The sequence below is a fragment of the Staurois parvus genome, unplaced genomic scaffold (assembly GCF_062004578.1).
Source record: "Staurois parvus isolate SC_StPar_1 unplaced genomic scaffold, SC_StPar_1.0 ptg001435l, whole genome shotgun sequence".
Lineage (NCBI taxonomy): Eukaryota > Metazoa > Chordata > Amphibia > Anura > Ranidae > Staurois > Staurois parvus.
In genome coordinates this window covers 204,193-218,306 of record NW_028319231.1, presented here as the reverse complement: position 1 = coordinate 218,306, position 14,114 = coordinate 204,193, and the positions used below count along the sequence as shown (strand labels likewise).

The window sequence follows — 14,114 nt, the reverse complement described above, 5'->3', positions numbered from 1 at the left end:
GTGCCACTTTGAGGTCTCCTCACACTACTGTGCTTTTCCATTTTGACATAGGTTGCTGGCAGATTAGCGGACTTCCATAGGTTCCGCCAGGCCCCATATCGGCCATGGGCCCCCGTACCTCCTGGTCACGCTGCTGCTGGTCCCACAGTGTGACCTGGGTCCCTGTACGGCCTCCCATTGCTTCCACTCTGCCATGTGCCACTTTGAGGTCTCCTTACACTACTGTGCTTTTCCATTTTGACATAGGTTGCTGGCAGATTAGCGGACTTCCATAGGTTCCGCCAGGCCCCATATCGGCCATGGGCCCCCGTACCTCCTGGTCACGCTGCTGCTGAGCCCACAGTGTGACCTGGGTCCCTGTACGGCCTCCCATTGCTTCCACTCTGCCATGTGCCACTTTGAGGTCTCCTCACACTACTGTGCTTTTCCATTTTGACATAGGTTGCTGGCAGATTAGCGGACTTCCATAGGTTCCGCCAGGCCCCATATCGGCCATGGGCCCCCGTACCTCCTGGTCACGCTGCTGCTGGTCCCACAGTGTGACCTGGGTCCCTGTACGGCCTCCCATTGCTTACACTCTGCCATGTGCCACTTTGAGGTCTCCTTACACTACTGTGCTTTTCCATTTTGACATAGGTTGCTGGCAGATTAGCGGACTTCCATAGGTTCCGCCAGGCCCCATATCGGCCATGGGCCCCCGTACCTCCTGGTCACGCTGCTGCTGGTCCCACAGTGTGACCTGGGTCCCTGTACGGCCTCCCATTGCTTACACTCTGCCATGTGCCACTTTGAGGTCTCCTTACACTACTGTGCTTTTCCATTTTGACATAGGTTGCTGGCAGATTAGCGGACTTCCATAGGTTCCGCCAGGCCCCATATCGGCCATGGGCCCCCGTACCTCCTGGTCACGCTGCTGCTGGTCCCACAGTGTGACCTGGGTCCCTGTACGGCCTCCCATTGCTTCCACTCTGCCATGTGCCACTTTGAGGTCTCCTTACACTACTGTGCTTTTCCATTTTGACATAGGTTGCTGGCAGATTAGAGGACTTCCATAGGTTCCGCCAGGCCCCATATCGGCCATGGGCCCCCGTACCTCCTGGTCACGCTGCTGCTGAGCCCACAGTGTGACCTGGGTCCCTGTACGGCCTCCCATTGCTTCCACTCTGCCATGTGCCACTTTGAGGTCTCCTCACACTACTGTGCTTTTCCATTTTGACATAGGTTGCTGGCAGATTAGCGGACTTCCATAGGTTCCGCCAGGCCCCATATCGGCCATGGGCCCCCGTACCTCCTGGTCACGCTGCTGCTGAGCCCACAGTGTGACCTGGGTCCCTGTATGGCCTCCCATTGCTTCCACTCTGCCATGTGCCACTTTGAGGTCTCCTCACACTACTGTGCTTTTCCATTTTGACATAGGTTGCTGGCAGATTAGCGGACTTCCATAGGTTCCGCCAGGCCCCATATCGGCCATGGGCCCCCGTACCTCCTGGTCACGCTGCTGCTGGTCCCACAGTGTGACCTGGGTCCCTGTACGGCCTCCCATTGCTTACACTCTGCCATGTGCCACTTTGAGGTCTCCTTACACTACTGTGCTTTTCCATTTTGACATAGGTTGCTGGCAGATTAGCGGACTTCCATAGGTTCCGCCAGGCCCCATATCGGCCATGGGCCCCCGTACCTCCTGGTCACGCTGCTGCTGGTCCCACAGTGTGACCTGGGTCCCTGTACGGCCTCCCATTGCTTACACTCTGCCATGTGCCACTTTGAGGTCTCCTTACACTACTGTGCTTTTCCATTTTGACATAGGTTGCTGGCAGATTAGCGGACTTCCATAGGTTCCGCCAGGCCCCATATCGGCCATGGGCCCCCGTACCTCCTGGTCACGCTGCTGCTGAGCCCACAGTGTGACCTGGGTCCCTGTACGGCCTCCCATTGCTTACACTCTGCCATGTGCCACTTTGAGGTCTCCTTACACTACTGTGCTTTTCCATTTTGACATAGGTTGCTGGCAGATTCCAGGCCTTCCATAGGTTCCGCCAGGCCCCATATCGGCCATGGGCCCCCGTACCTCCTGGTCACGCTGCTGCTGAGCCCACAGTGTGACCTGGGTCCCTGTACGGCCTCCCATTGCTTACACTCTGCCATGTGCCACTTTGAGGTCTCCTTACACTACTGTGCTTTTCCATTTTGACATAGGTTGCTGGCAGATTCCAGGCCTTCCATAGGTTCCGCCAGGCCCCATATCGGCCATGGGCCCCCGTACCTCCTGGTCACGCTGCTGCTGAGCCCACAGTGTGACCTGGGTCCCTGTACGGCCTCCCATTGCTTACACTCTGCCATGTGCCACTTTGAGGTCTCCTCACACTACTGTGCTTTTCCATTTTGACATAGGTTGCTGGCAGATTAGCGGACTTCCATAGGTTCCGCCAGGCCCCATATCGGCCATGGGCCCCCGTACCTCCTGGTCACGCTGCTGCTGAGCCCACAGTGTGACCTGGGTCCCTGTACGGCCTCCCATTGCTGCTGCCAGGAGGCAGCAGGGTCGCAGCTGTGTCAGTGGAGGCAAACGGCCACGGAGTAGAGCACCAGCTCCACTGCAGCCTACCACCACAGCCAGTAGTGGTGCCGGTGTGCACGGAGGAAGTAGCAGTCAGCCAGTGAGGAGTAGCGGGTGCAAAGTTTCCTACTCGGCGGTGTGGCAAGTTTTCGTCAAGCCGCCCGAGGAAGTAAACGTAGCCTAATGTCGACTATGTGGCCAGAAAGTCAAGCGTGGCCAGGGGGCCCATGTTGGGACTACAGCGTTGCGTCAGCATATGCAGCGTCGCCATTCGGTGGCCTGGGAAAAACGTGATAAAGATACGGCGGTTCTGCCTGCCCCAGCCCAGGGTTCCATTTTGTCATAGGGTGCTGGCAGATTACAGGCCTCCCATAGGTGCCGCCAGGCCCCAAATCGGCCATGGGCCCCCGTACCGCCTGGTCACGCTGCTGCTGGGCCCACAGTGTGACCTGGGTACCTGTACGGCCTCCCATTGCTTCCACTCTGCCATGTGCCACTTTGAGGTCTCCTCACACTCCTGTGCTTTTCCATTTTGACATAGGTTGCTGGCAGATTCCAGGCCTTCCATAGGTTCCGCCAGGCCCCATATCGGCCATGGGCCCCCGTACCTCCTGGTCACGCTGCTGCTGGGCCCACAGTGTGACCTGGGTCCCTGTACGGCCTCCCATTGCTTCCACTCTGCCATGTGCCACTTTGAAATCTCATCACACTCCTGCGGTTGTCCATTTTGTCATAGGTTGCTGGCAGATTACAGGCCTTCCATTGGTGCCGCCAGGCCCCATATCGGCCATGGGCCCCCGTACCACCTGGTCACGCTGCTGCTGAGCCCACAGTGTGACCTGGGTCCCTGTACGGCCTCCCATTGCTTCCACTCTGCCATGTGCCACTTTGAAATCTCCTCACACTCCTGCGGTTGTCCATTTTGTCATAGGTTGCTGGCAGATTCCAGGCCTTCCATAGGTGCCGCCAGGCCCCATATCGGCCATGGGCCCCCGTACCTCCTGGTCACGCTGCTGCTGAGCCCACAGTGTGACCTGGGTCCCTGTACGGCCTCCCATTGCTTACACTCTGCCATGTGCCACTTTGAAATCTCCTCACACTCCTGCGGTTGTCCATTTTGACATAGGTTGCTGGCAGATTCCAGGCCTTCCATAGGTGCCGCCAGGCCCCATATCGGCCATGGGCCCCCGTACCTCCTGGTCACGCTGCTGCTGGGCCCACAGTGTGACCTGGGTCCCTGTACGGCCTCCCATTGCTTCCACTCTGCCATGTGCCACTTTGAGGTCTCCTCACACTGCTGGTGTGTTGAATTTTTTGACATAGGGTGCTGGCAGATTACGGGCCTCCCATTGCTGCTGCCAGGCACGTAATCTGCCATGGGCCCCCGTACCGACTCCTCATGCTGTGACGTTGCAACAAGGTGTAATTCAACCCTACATATGTTAGACCGCCTTTACGAACAGCTAAAGGCCATCACAGATTTCCTGATGTTAAAAGCGGATAAAGGTACTCCCTGTGTAACTTAGATGTCAGCCATTGTCAGCTCATGCGTGACACCTGCGCCTGCTCAGGCCCTTTGAGGAGGCCACGCTATTCGTGAGTCGGCAGGACTATGGGATGAACGAGGTCAAATCGGCCATGGGCCCCCGTACCGCCTGTTCACGCTGATGCTGGTCCCACAGTGTGACCTGGGTCCCTGTACCGCCTCCCATTGCTCCCACTCTGCCATGTGCCACTTTCAGGTCTCCTCACACTCCTGCTGGTTTCCATTTTGTGATAGGTTGCTGTATGGCCTCCCATTGCTGCTGGCTCCACCGCCACACTGTGGCTCCAAACACTGGTTTTGGCCCCGTGACTGGCCAAATGAGTGAAGTGTGCGGTGATTCTAAGATCGACGGCACTCATCTGCATGTCATACTGACTGACAGTATTATTTCTCTTCCCCAGCAGACTCCAAGGGCATTTAAATTAAAGGTACAGTGTTCTGCACTAATATTAAGTCTCTCTGAAGCCTAGAAACACCCTTTTTTAAGTTAAATTCACAGCGAATTTATTCGACTCGAATCGAATATTGTCCACGAATTCGCCGAATCAGTCGAATCGAATTTTTCATTTCTTCGCTCATCTCTACTTACAATATTACACAAATCTACAGTATTTCCCCTCCCATAACTGGTCCTATAGCACGTGCCTGAGTATTCCTTCTGAGCAAAACGCCAGTCTGGCTTGTGTTTGTAGGATTTTATCAGCTCTCCAATGTGAAATGTCACTTTAAGTTGTGAAGTCCTTCCAATGATCAGTAATAACACTTGTGGCCTGACACAAACAGAGACCCTAACTAACTAACTATAGGCCTGTCTCAGTCCTATAGGCGCCAACACTGAAATGAGGTGCGTGCACAATCTTACCGACTCGGGTCTGCTTTGTGTCCACTGGTGACTCTGAACAGAACAAACATCTCTTCAACAGGCATGCGATGTCATCAGCAGTACATGTTGCTTTGCTCCTCTGTCCTCATCAGCTTCCTGGCAGCAAATATTCCTTTCTTTGAACAGGGTTAGCGTCTTCAGCACCATCAGCTTCACTCAAGTGAATTTCTGATTACAGAGGACTGTCATCACAGCTGGATGGCAACGGATTCTCAAATCACTCAACCATCTTCTCTGTCTCAAGCATGGCTACCCTTCTTTTTCCTGTTCACTCTCCAAGTGTAAAAACCCCGCCCCTTCATGAATATAGAAATCTCTATGCAGTCTGAGGCTGTGTTAGAATAAACAGCGACATCTTGTGGCTAAACTGCAGACTGTCAGTCAGAACTTTTTTTTAATTTACTTCAATCAATGTTCAAACAATGAAAGCGGTTTCCCCATCTCACAACAGAACACTTTATTGTCACCAATCAAAAGTGATGTTTGGAGGCCACAAAGGGCCTCTTCCTCAAGCAGCAGCCAGATACAGAGCCCCCATCACCCCCAATGCTCCTATCACAGCTCCATCCAGCTCTGTTCAGGGATTCCATGTTTCCACCACGTTCCTGCTCTCTCTGCACTGCTACAGCCCAGAATTTCCTTGTTCCTCTTCTGATAGTTCAGTCCTAGTTTTCTCCTGCACTTGCTTGTTCCAGCTCTGTTCAGGTATTGCTTTTCTCCAGCCTGGTTCCAGCCCTCTCTACTCTGCTACAGCCCAGGATTTCCTTGTGACTCTTCTTACAGTTCATTCCTTATTTTTCCTGGTTTTCAAACCACACTAATGATCCCAGGAGTGGCCTGGAGGGTATTTAAGCCTTTAAAAAGGCTCTTCTTACCAGCTACCTGAGACGTATAATATTGCAGCCCGCTATTGCCTGATTGTTGCTGATGTGGACTGCCCAACTACTCTCACTGCCTGCCTCAGCCTCACCATTGTCCTTAATCCCCTTGGAAAACAGTGAACTCCGGCTTTATCCCCCCCCCCCGCTATAACCAGCTCCTGGTCTGTCTTGCTCACCCCAATATGATCTCCTATTGCCTGCTTCTTGACCATGGTCACTTTCTGGCCTGCCTCCCATACACTATAAGATGTTCCCTGCACCCCCAACCATGCTCAGATCTTGCTCTGCCACTAACAACTTCCCTCTGCTCATTCCAATCATGATCCCCCCTAATCTGCTACACTGTCCTCCCTGGTGATGATAACCTTCTCGTGTGCTTCCTTACCTGCCAACCACAACCAGTTCCCAATCTACATTTATTTCCTCTCCCCAATCACAAAGGTCCAGGTTCAGCCTTCAAACCTCAAAGTTTCTACTCTGTCGCTCATATTCCCGGTACACAATCAGTTTAGACTGTGTCCTATGTGTCCTCCTCTCCAAGTCACAATTAAAGTGATATTACAAGCAGATTATTATTGTTTTAAATAAACATGATTATACTTCCCTCCTCTGTGTACTGGTTTTGCACAGAGCAACCCATTTCCTTCTCTTCTCGGGTCACCCGCAGCTTGCTATGGAGGCACCTGAGCAGGCTCGCTCCTGAGCTGCTGCTCTGTGTGACTATTCACACACTGAGCATGACTCGGCCCATTCTCTCCTGATTGGCTCACTGGCTGTGATTGCTGTCTCAGCCAATGAGGAGGGAGAGATCCAGGAGGGACAAGGCTTTTGTGCACATTGCTGGATCCAGATGGGGCTCAGGAAAGTGCAGGGGGGCTAAAAAAATCTGAATGGAGTTGGGTTGCAGTGCAGGAGAGCTGCGTTCCTATTGCAATGCCCTTGAGATCTGCTGTGGGGGTCAGTTCAAAGATGACAACACCCCAAATGCAGGTTGCAAATGTCCGCACCGGCCCACACAGGATCACATGATACAAAAGTACCATGCAATGTGGTTGCAGTACATTTCAAAAAGGAGTGCGTGCATTACTTTTGATGCAGTGCACTGCATGTGAATTGCACAGGAACCTCACAGCATTCCTGTGCGATTTCACATGTAGTTTCTAGTGTGGCTGGGCCCTTTAATCCTTGACATCATAATCATGAATTGGAATACATTTTTTAAAGAGCTATGAGATCTGGGGCTTACCCAATGCTTCAGTGCCTAAACCCTAAAAATGTATTTTAGAATATTGGTGCGTGTAGAAATCACAGAACCCCATAGGAAAATATTGACATTACATCAATCCAGGGGCATACCTACAAGGATCACAGGGGTCACAATTGTGATTTGGTCCTATGCTCTATGGGGCCCATGCAGCTCCCCTGTATACCTGGATAGGAGGGGAGGTGGGGGTGACATGTAGAGGAAATGATCCCCTCCATTTTCCTCCTGGAACCAAAGCCTGCTTCTCCTTCTCTCCCTCTCACAGGCATTCAGTGGCTGCAGGAGGAAAGTGGAGAGGATCGATTCCTCTATATGCTGCCCCCGCCACCCCTCCTATCCAAGTCCTGCTGCCCCCAGGCCCTTGGGTACTCCCTGGCTCCTCCTCACTGCCGGAATCCCCCTTTCCCTCTCCCATCAGCTGCTGTGGGGGATGAGTCAGGATGGACAGTGGAAAAGAGGCTGGTAAATATGTCATTTACTAGCCCCTTCCTTTTCTGAATGAACAATCAATGATTGATACCGATCAAACTGTGTTTACTATGCTTCAGTTTGTGAATGAACAAGAAGCTCTGTACAAGGCTATTCCTGTCCATTCATTCTGTGCAGCTGAAGATGCAGAGATGGAGATGGAGGGTTGTGTCCTCAATCTCCTTTCTCTGTCTCAAAGGTGGAACATCAGAGGTCTGTTTAGACCCCTGATATTTCTACAAAGTCCAACAGGGTTCCTAAAAACAAAATTGAAAATTTGAAAAAACTGTAAAAAAAAGAATAAAATATAAAAGTAATAAAAAAACTAATAACTATCAACCCCAGTGGCAGAACTACCAGGGCGTAAAGGTCACACTGGGCCCTGACATTCCACCACCATGGGGAGCCCCAAGACAGCATGAAGAAGGCCTGCTGCAGAACATATGAAAGGGTCCCATGATGGAAGTAAAGGGCCCCAGGATCAGTGGAAAGGGCCCTTCTCCCAAAGGGAAGAGCCCCAGCCAGGGGTCAGGAGGACCCTTCTTGGTTTCTTGCACCAGGGCCCTGAGGGTTCTAGTTACTCCTCTGACAAGATCTATAATGTACCCCAGTTGAAACTACTTAAACACTGAAGGTCTGAGGTAGGCAGACTATAATGCATTCATAGATCCCCGATTAGAAGCTTTCCCATGTGTGACTTGAGTAGTCTGAACACAAGCTGTACCATTCAGTCTGAATGTGTCACTCCATGGACTTCAGGTGGAGGCAGGACTACTTTGTGGTTCAACTTTCACTTTGAAACATGGTGCTCTGTGGAGTCTGTGCTGTGTATCCTGGTGGGGGAGTTTCCTTTTTTGTGCTCATCCAGAAGTTGGCTTGAGTAAGTAGATAAATACACAGAAAAGCACTTTTGAATCCCAAATCCAGCAATCAAGTATATTTTACTGCCATGGGAAAACTAAGGAATATAACAATCATACCTTTTTGAGCTCTCCACTGTCAGACATAAATTAGGCCCTCTCTACCCTTGCGTAGGCTGATCACAGGCTACTATAGTTGTAGTAGTGTTCTTACCGTATCCGTATTTTCCAATTGATTAATTGATTACAATGTTGCAAGTAGACTGGTAATATAGAAACATATAATAAAATAACAATTTGTTTTCTTACAGAACTTCATACAAGAAAAACGACCTTTCATCAGTTTGTAGAAAAAATGAACATGGAACCACACCTGACTACAAAATTGACTCTGAGGGATATCTTGAGTATTGGCTTAGATAATGTGCATGACAAACCTCCTAAAACTATAGAGGATCTTCCCTGGAATTACTTAAGGAAACTCATGGCCTTAAACAGGGCTGCAAGAGACGTTCTTCTTGAGAAAGAACAGTCTACTGGTGTTGATGTACATGATAATGGTGATGATGATGATTACAACCTATTTAATGCTTCTTTGATTACAGGTGATGATTCCTCAGCCTCTGTTCACCCCCTGGATGTCCTGTGTCTTCTCCTGCATTGCTCAGACAGTTTTCTGCAACAAGAGATTGTAACCAAATTGTCCATGTGCCAGTTTGCTGCCCCTCTGCTGCTCCCTTCTGGTGATGGGTCACACTGCACCCTCATGCTTTGGGCAATGAGAGACATAGTGAAGAAGTGGAGACCTCAGTCATTAGCAGACATTAAAGGGTTCAGAGAAGAAAATGTGGTGAATACTTCCATGCCAATCTTCTCATTTGTCAGACTTGGAAAAAACAAATTATCCAAATCAAAAATCCTGAACCAAGTTCTTAATCCACGTCAGCTACATAACTTCTTCATACATGACAATATGGAGGGAGGAAACATTAAGAGGGAAATATCTGATGGACTGGTAGAAGTTTCCTGGTATTTTCCCTGTGGTAAGTCGGATGTTTTCCCAGAACCCATCACAGTGACCAACCTACGAGGAGACCTGGAGGCCAACTGGGACCAGTTCATGTTTCTGACAAGAATTTCATCAGCTGTGTTTACATTCATTGAGGATATTTCTGAGAGAGAATTCAGATTGCTATCATCCTGCCCTACCACTGACACCCAGTATTATTTCATTGTTACTCCCAGTCCTGGCAAAACTGTGAGTCCACAGACACTGAAGACCCTTCAAGACTTAATGCCAGTTCTAAAGATGAAAAAATCAAATGTGATAATACATGCAGGCACAGCAAATGAGGCGGCATTTGTAAAAAAACTACAAAGTACTATTATTCATTTCAGTAAGCCAAAAGAAAAGAAAATGAGAGACCTTGAGAAAGAAACTCATGGATTGGACATCCAAGTGGATGAGAGAGTTCCTGAATGTCAGAAGGCCAGGGAACTTGCCAGGGAAATTACAGAAGAAATAACAAACGTTTCTGAGTATAAGAACATCACTATGAAGTTACAGGGAGATCTCTGGAGAGAGTTATCTAATGTGGAAAAGGAACTTTGCAGAATGACAAAGCAAGGTGGTAAAGACACTCAACAATATCAAGATGAACTGATGAAGAAACGTATTTCACTGCATGAGGAACAATATAAGCATGATCTGCCCCATGGTTTGATGCTCTTTATTGATGCAATCACTCATTTGTCTGAGATTGAGAAACAATATTTTCTGAAATGGATGAAATTCGAACTTGATTCAATTGCTAGAAATCATCTTTCTAATCTACAAGCTGAATACAAAGAAAAATGTAATGATATCTTAATCAATAAGGAAGAACTCAGACAGATAGACCAGAAAATCTCTGACAGTTCTTTAGGAATTGAACATTTCCTACGTGAGATGGGACAGTTTTATGAAGCTGAATGTTCCATGGCTAAAGAAAACAAAATACATAAAAGCCAAAGACAATTTGCTGGACTGCCAGGAATTGCTGCCTATCTCTTGATGAATGGTTTCCCATTGGAGCTAATAGATGGAGATGCCTCCAACATTCCCCTACGGTGGATAACTGATGTTCTAAATGAGCTGGACACCACAACAGGGGGGAAATGCAGAATGAGAGTAATCACTGTGCTGGGAGTGCAGAGTACAGGAAAATCCACTCTTCTCAACACCATGTTTGGTCTTCAGTTCCCTGTGGCCAGTGGAAGATGCACACGAGGAGCCTTCATGACTCTTCTTAGTGTGAAAGAGGACTGCCAGGAGGGGCTGGACTGTGACTTCATCCTGGTGATTGACACTGAGGGGCTGAAAGCTCCAGAGTTGGCTTCCTTGGAGGGCAGTTATGAACATGACAATGAACTGGCCACACTAGTGGTTGGGTTGAGTGAGATCACCATAGTCAACATGGCCATGGAAAACACAACAGAAATGAAGGATATCTTACAGATTGTGGTCCATGCTTTTCTTAGAATGAAAGAAATAGGAAAGAGACCCAACTGCCAGTTTGCACATCAGAACGTGAGTGATGTGTCTGCTCATGACAAGAACATGAGAGACCGGAAGAAACTTCTGGAACATCTGAATGAAATGACAAAAGTAGCTGCAGAGATGGAAAATAAAAGTGTAATCAAAACTTTCAGTGATGTGATGAATTACAATCTGGAGAAAGACAACTGGTACATTCCTGGGCTCTGGCTTGGGGTCCCACCAATGGCTCCAGTAAATTCTGGGTACAGTGAACATGTGTCTGAATTTAAAAAGTATTTATTGGAATTAATGACAAGCAAAGAATCCCTGCACAGGCCTTTACAAATTGCTGAATTTACAGAATGGATAGAAAGTTTATGGAACGCTGTAAAACATGAGAAATTTATCTTCAGTTTCAGGAACAGTCTGGTGGCAGAAGCCTATAATAAACTATCTATACGATACTCACAGTGGGAATGGGAGTTCAGAAAATTTGTCCATGATTGGCTGATCCGTACAGAAACAAACATTAAGAATCAGACTGCAGAGAGTCTAAGTGATGAACTTTGCTACATATTTAAGAATGAGCTCAACAACGTGTTGGTTAGTAGAGAAAGTGAAATGTTGAAATTGATAGAAAACTATTTTGAGCAAAAAAATGAAAATGTTCATCTAATAGAACGATACAAACAAGATTTTATTCTGAGCACAACATTCCTGAAGGAGGAATTGAACAGGAATTCTCTTGTGAAGTTGGATGAGGTGGTTTCAATTCAGAAAGGAAAATTTGAGATTCAGAATATGAAAAATAATTCCCAGAAATTAATTGAAGACAAAATCACAGATCTCCTCAGGAGGTGCCGGGAGAAGAAAGAAAAGCTGAACAATGAGGCTTTAAAGAGAGAATTTGAGGAGATGTGGAAGAGGACACTGACAGACCTGCAGATTGAGAAATTAAAAACACACATTGTCAGCAGATCTATGTTACATCAGCTAATGAATGACATGAGGAATAAAGGATCGGCTATAAATGAACACTTACTGGGTGTGAAGGATCCAGCTATCGCACAACCTGATTTCAAGATGGATGATAAATATATTGAGAGTGGATGGTTCAAGAAATTGAAAGATTCATTTTTGCATAATTTAGGTGTTAGACCTAGAAAGCAGCATTTTGACAAAATAAATGATTTTGCTCATTCTCTTATAGATAACTGTGACCAATATATCAGAGGGAAAGTGAGGACTGGAGAGGACTATTGTGACAACTACTGCCTGGAATTACTTCATATGATTACAACAGAGATTTCCAAAGAGTCCAAAAATCTTCATTTGTCCACATGGTTTGAACTGGATATCAAGCTTCACATTCTTGGGAAAGCTTCCAAAGAGTTTCAGGAGATGCATGAGAAATTCCTTCAAGAGAACGATCCAAAACTGTGTTTGGAGAAACTAAAGCCTGGATATTTAGAAACATTTATCAGTCTATTTCAAGAGAAAGATATTTGTCAGACTAAAGCCAAAGAATTCTGTGATCAATGCTTAAAACCAGCAATGAGGGATCATGTTTTCCACCATCTTGGGCAAAAAATAATGGATAGCATAGTAGAAAGTTCAGACAATAAGAAATTCAGCAGTAGAACATTTTTTCAAGATTTTTTACTGAAGGAGCTGCTAGAAGAAATGTCCTTTCAGGAATATGTGAAGTATATACGGTCATATGAGAAATATACAAGAGCCTGGATACTGAATTACACTGAAACATATGCAACACCCCAAATCCTAAAACCATTACAAGAAGATCTGCTCTCTTCACTGGACACAAAGATAAGATCAGCTCTTACTGAAGACAACTCTCTTAAAAGTTTATCAGTCTCAGATTTTTTGAAAAGTGTATGTGAGATACTAAAGGAAGAATTAGTAATCCCACAGACTGCAATGCAAGTGATCACTTTCCAGAACACGGCTGATGTTGGCCAATTTTCATCTGACATTCAGCTCTTCCTCCAAGATACAGAAACAGAAGTCTTATCCGAGCTGCAATCTATGGATATAAAGTCTGTACTCTCCAGGGTGGAGGTGAAGCCTCAGGATGAATTGTTCAGGAAGGTTGTTGGCTGTGGGAAGCAATGTCCATTCTGTAAAGTCCCCTGTGAGGCCGGAGGTGATGAACACAAGGAGCACTTTGCTACCATCCACAGACCTAAAGGCCTAGGAGCATACATATGGGTTTATACTGATATCTTAGTCACTGATATACAGTTGTGTCCAAAATTATTCAACCCCCAATGCTGTAAAGGGGTTTAGGGACTATAGTGTACATTTGGAATTGTATTCAGAATCAAATCCTACAAGGACGTTGTAACTACCCAAATGCAACTAAAATGACATCAATTGTTTATGTAATACAGTAGTAAATGGTTCTTATGTGGTTTCTTCATTGCCACAATTATTCAACCCCTTAAAGACTACCACTCTGAAGAACAGAGGTTCATACAGGTGCTTTCCATCAGGTATTGAAAACACCTGTGGATGTCACCGAGCAGCAATCAAGCATAATAAGCACCAATTAGGCAGCTTTAAAATGACTGTGATACTCAGCTCCTTCTAGACATTTACTGGTGTGGTTACAAACATGGTGAAGGCAAGAGAATGGTCCAGGAAGACAAGAGAAGAGGTGATTTCTCTTCACAGGAAGGGCAATGGCTATAAGAAGATTGCAAAGATGTTAAACATACCAAGAGACACCTTAGGAAGCATCATTCGCAAATTCAAGGCAAAGGGCACTGTTGAAACGCTACCTGGTCGTGGCAGAAAGAAGATGCTGACTTCGACTGCTGTGCGCTACCTGAAGCGTAGAGTGGAGAGAAGTCCCCGTGTGACTGCTGAGGAACTGAGAAAAGATTTGTCAGATGTGGGTACAGAAGTTTCAGCCCAGACAATAAGACGCACACTGCGTAATGAAGGCCTCCGTGCCAGAACTCCCAGGCGTACCCCCTTGCTGTCTCCAAAGAATAAGAAGAGTCGACTGCAGTATGCCAAAAGCCATGTGGACAAACCACAAAAGTTGTGGGATAGTGTTCTGTGGACTGATGAAACAAAATTAGAACTGTTTGGGCCCATGGATCAACGCTATG

The 14,114-nt window shown here is 47.3% G+C and overlaps 1 protein-coding gene across 4 annotated transcripts in view; it reads left to right on the top strand.

Moving 5' to 3' along the window:
- LOC149435978 (up-regulator of cell proliferation-like) overlaps positions 1 to 14,114 on the top strand; it is a 28,526-nt gene that overhangs the window by 13,302 nt on the left and 1,110 nt on the right. For 2 of the 4 annotated variants that reach the window (XM_089662183.1, XM_089662185.1), the window contains one exon: positions 8,784 to 13,241. In XM_089662183.1, the coding sequence (XP_089518309.1) occupies positions 8,784 to 13,241 (4,458 nt within the window). Of the gene's footprint in view, positions 1 to 6,320; positions 6,336 to 8,776; positions 13,242 to 14,114 lie in introns of those variants that run through there. The other 2 variants (XM_089662184.1, XM_089662186.1) reach the window with 2 other exon arrangements.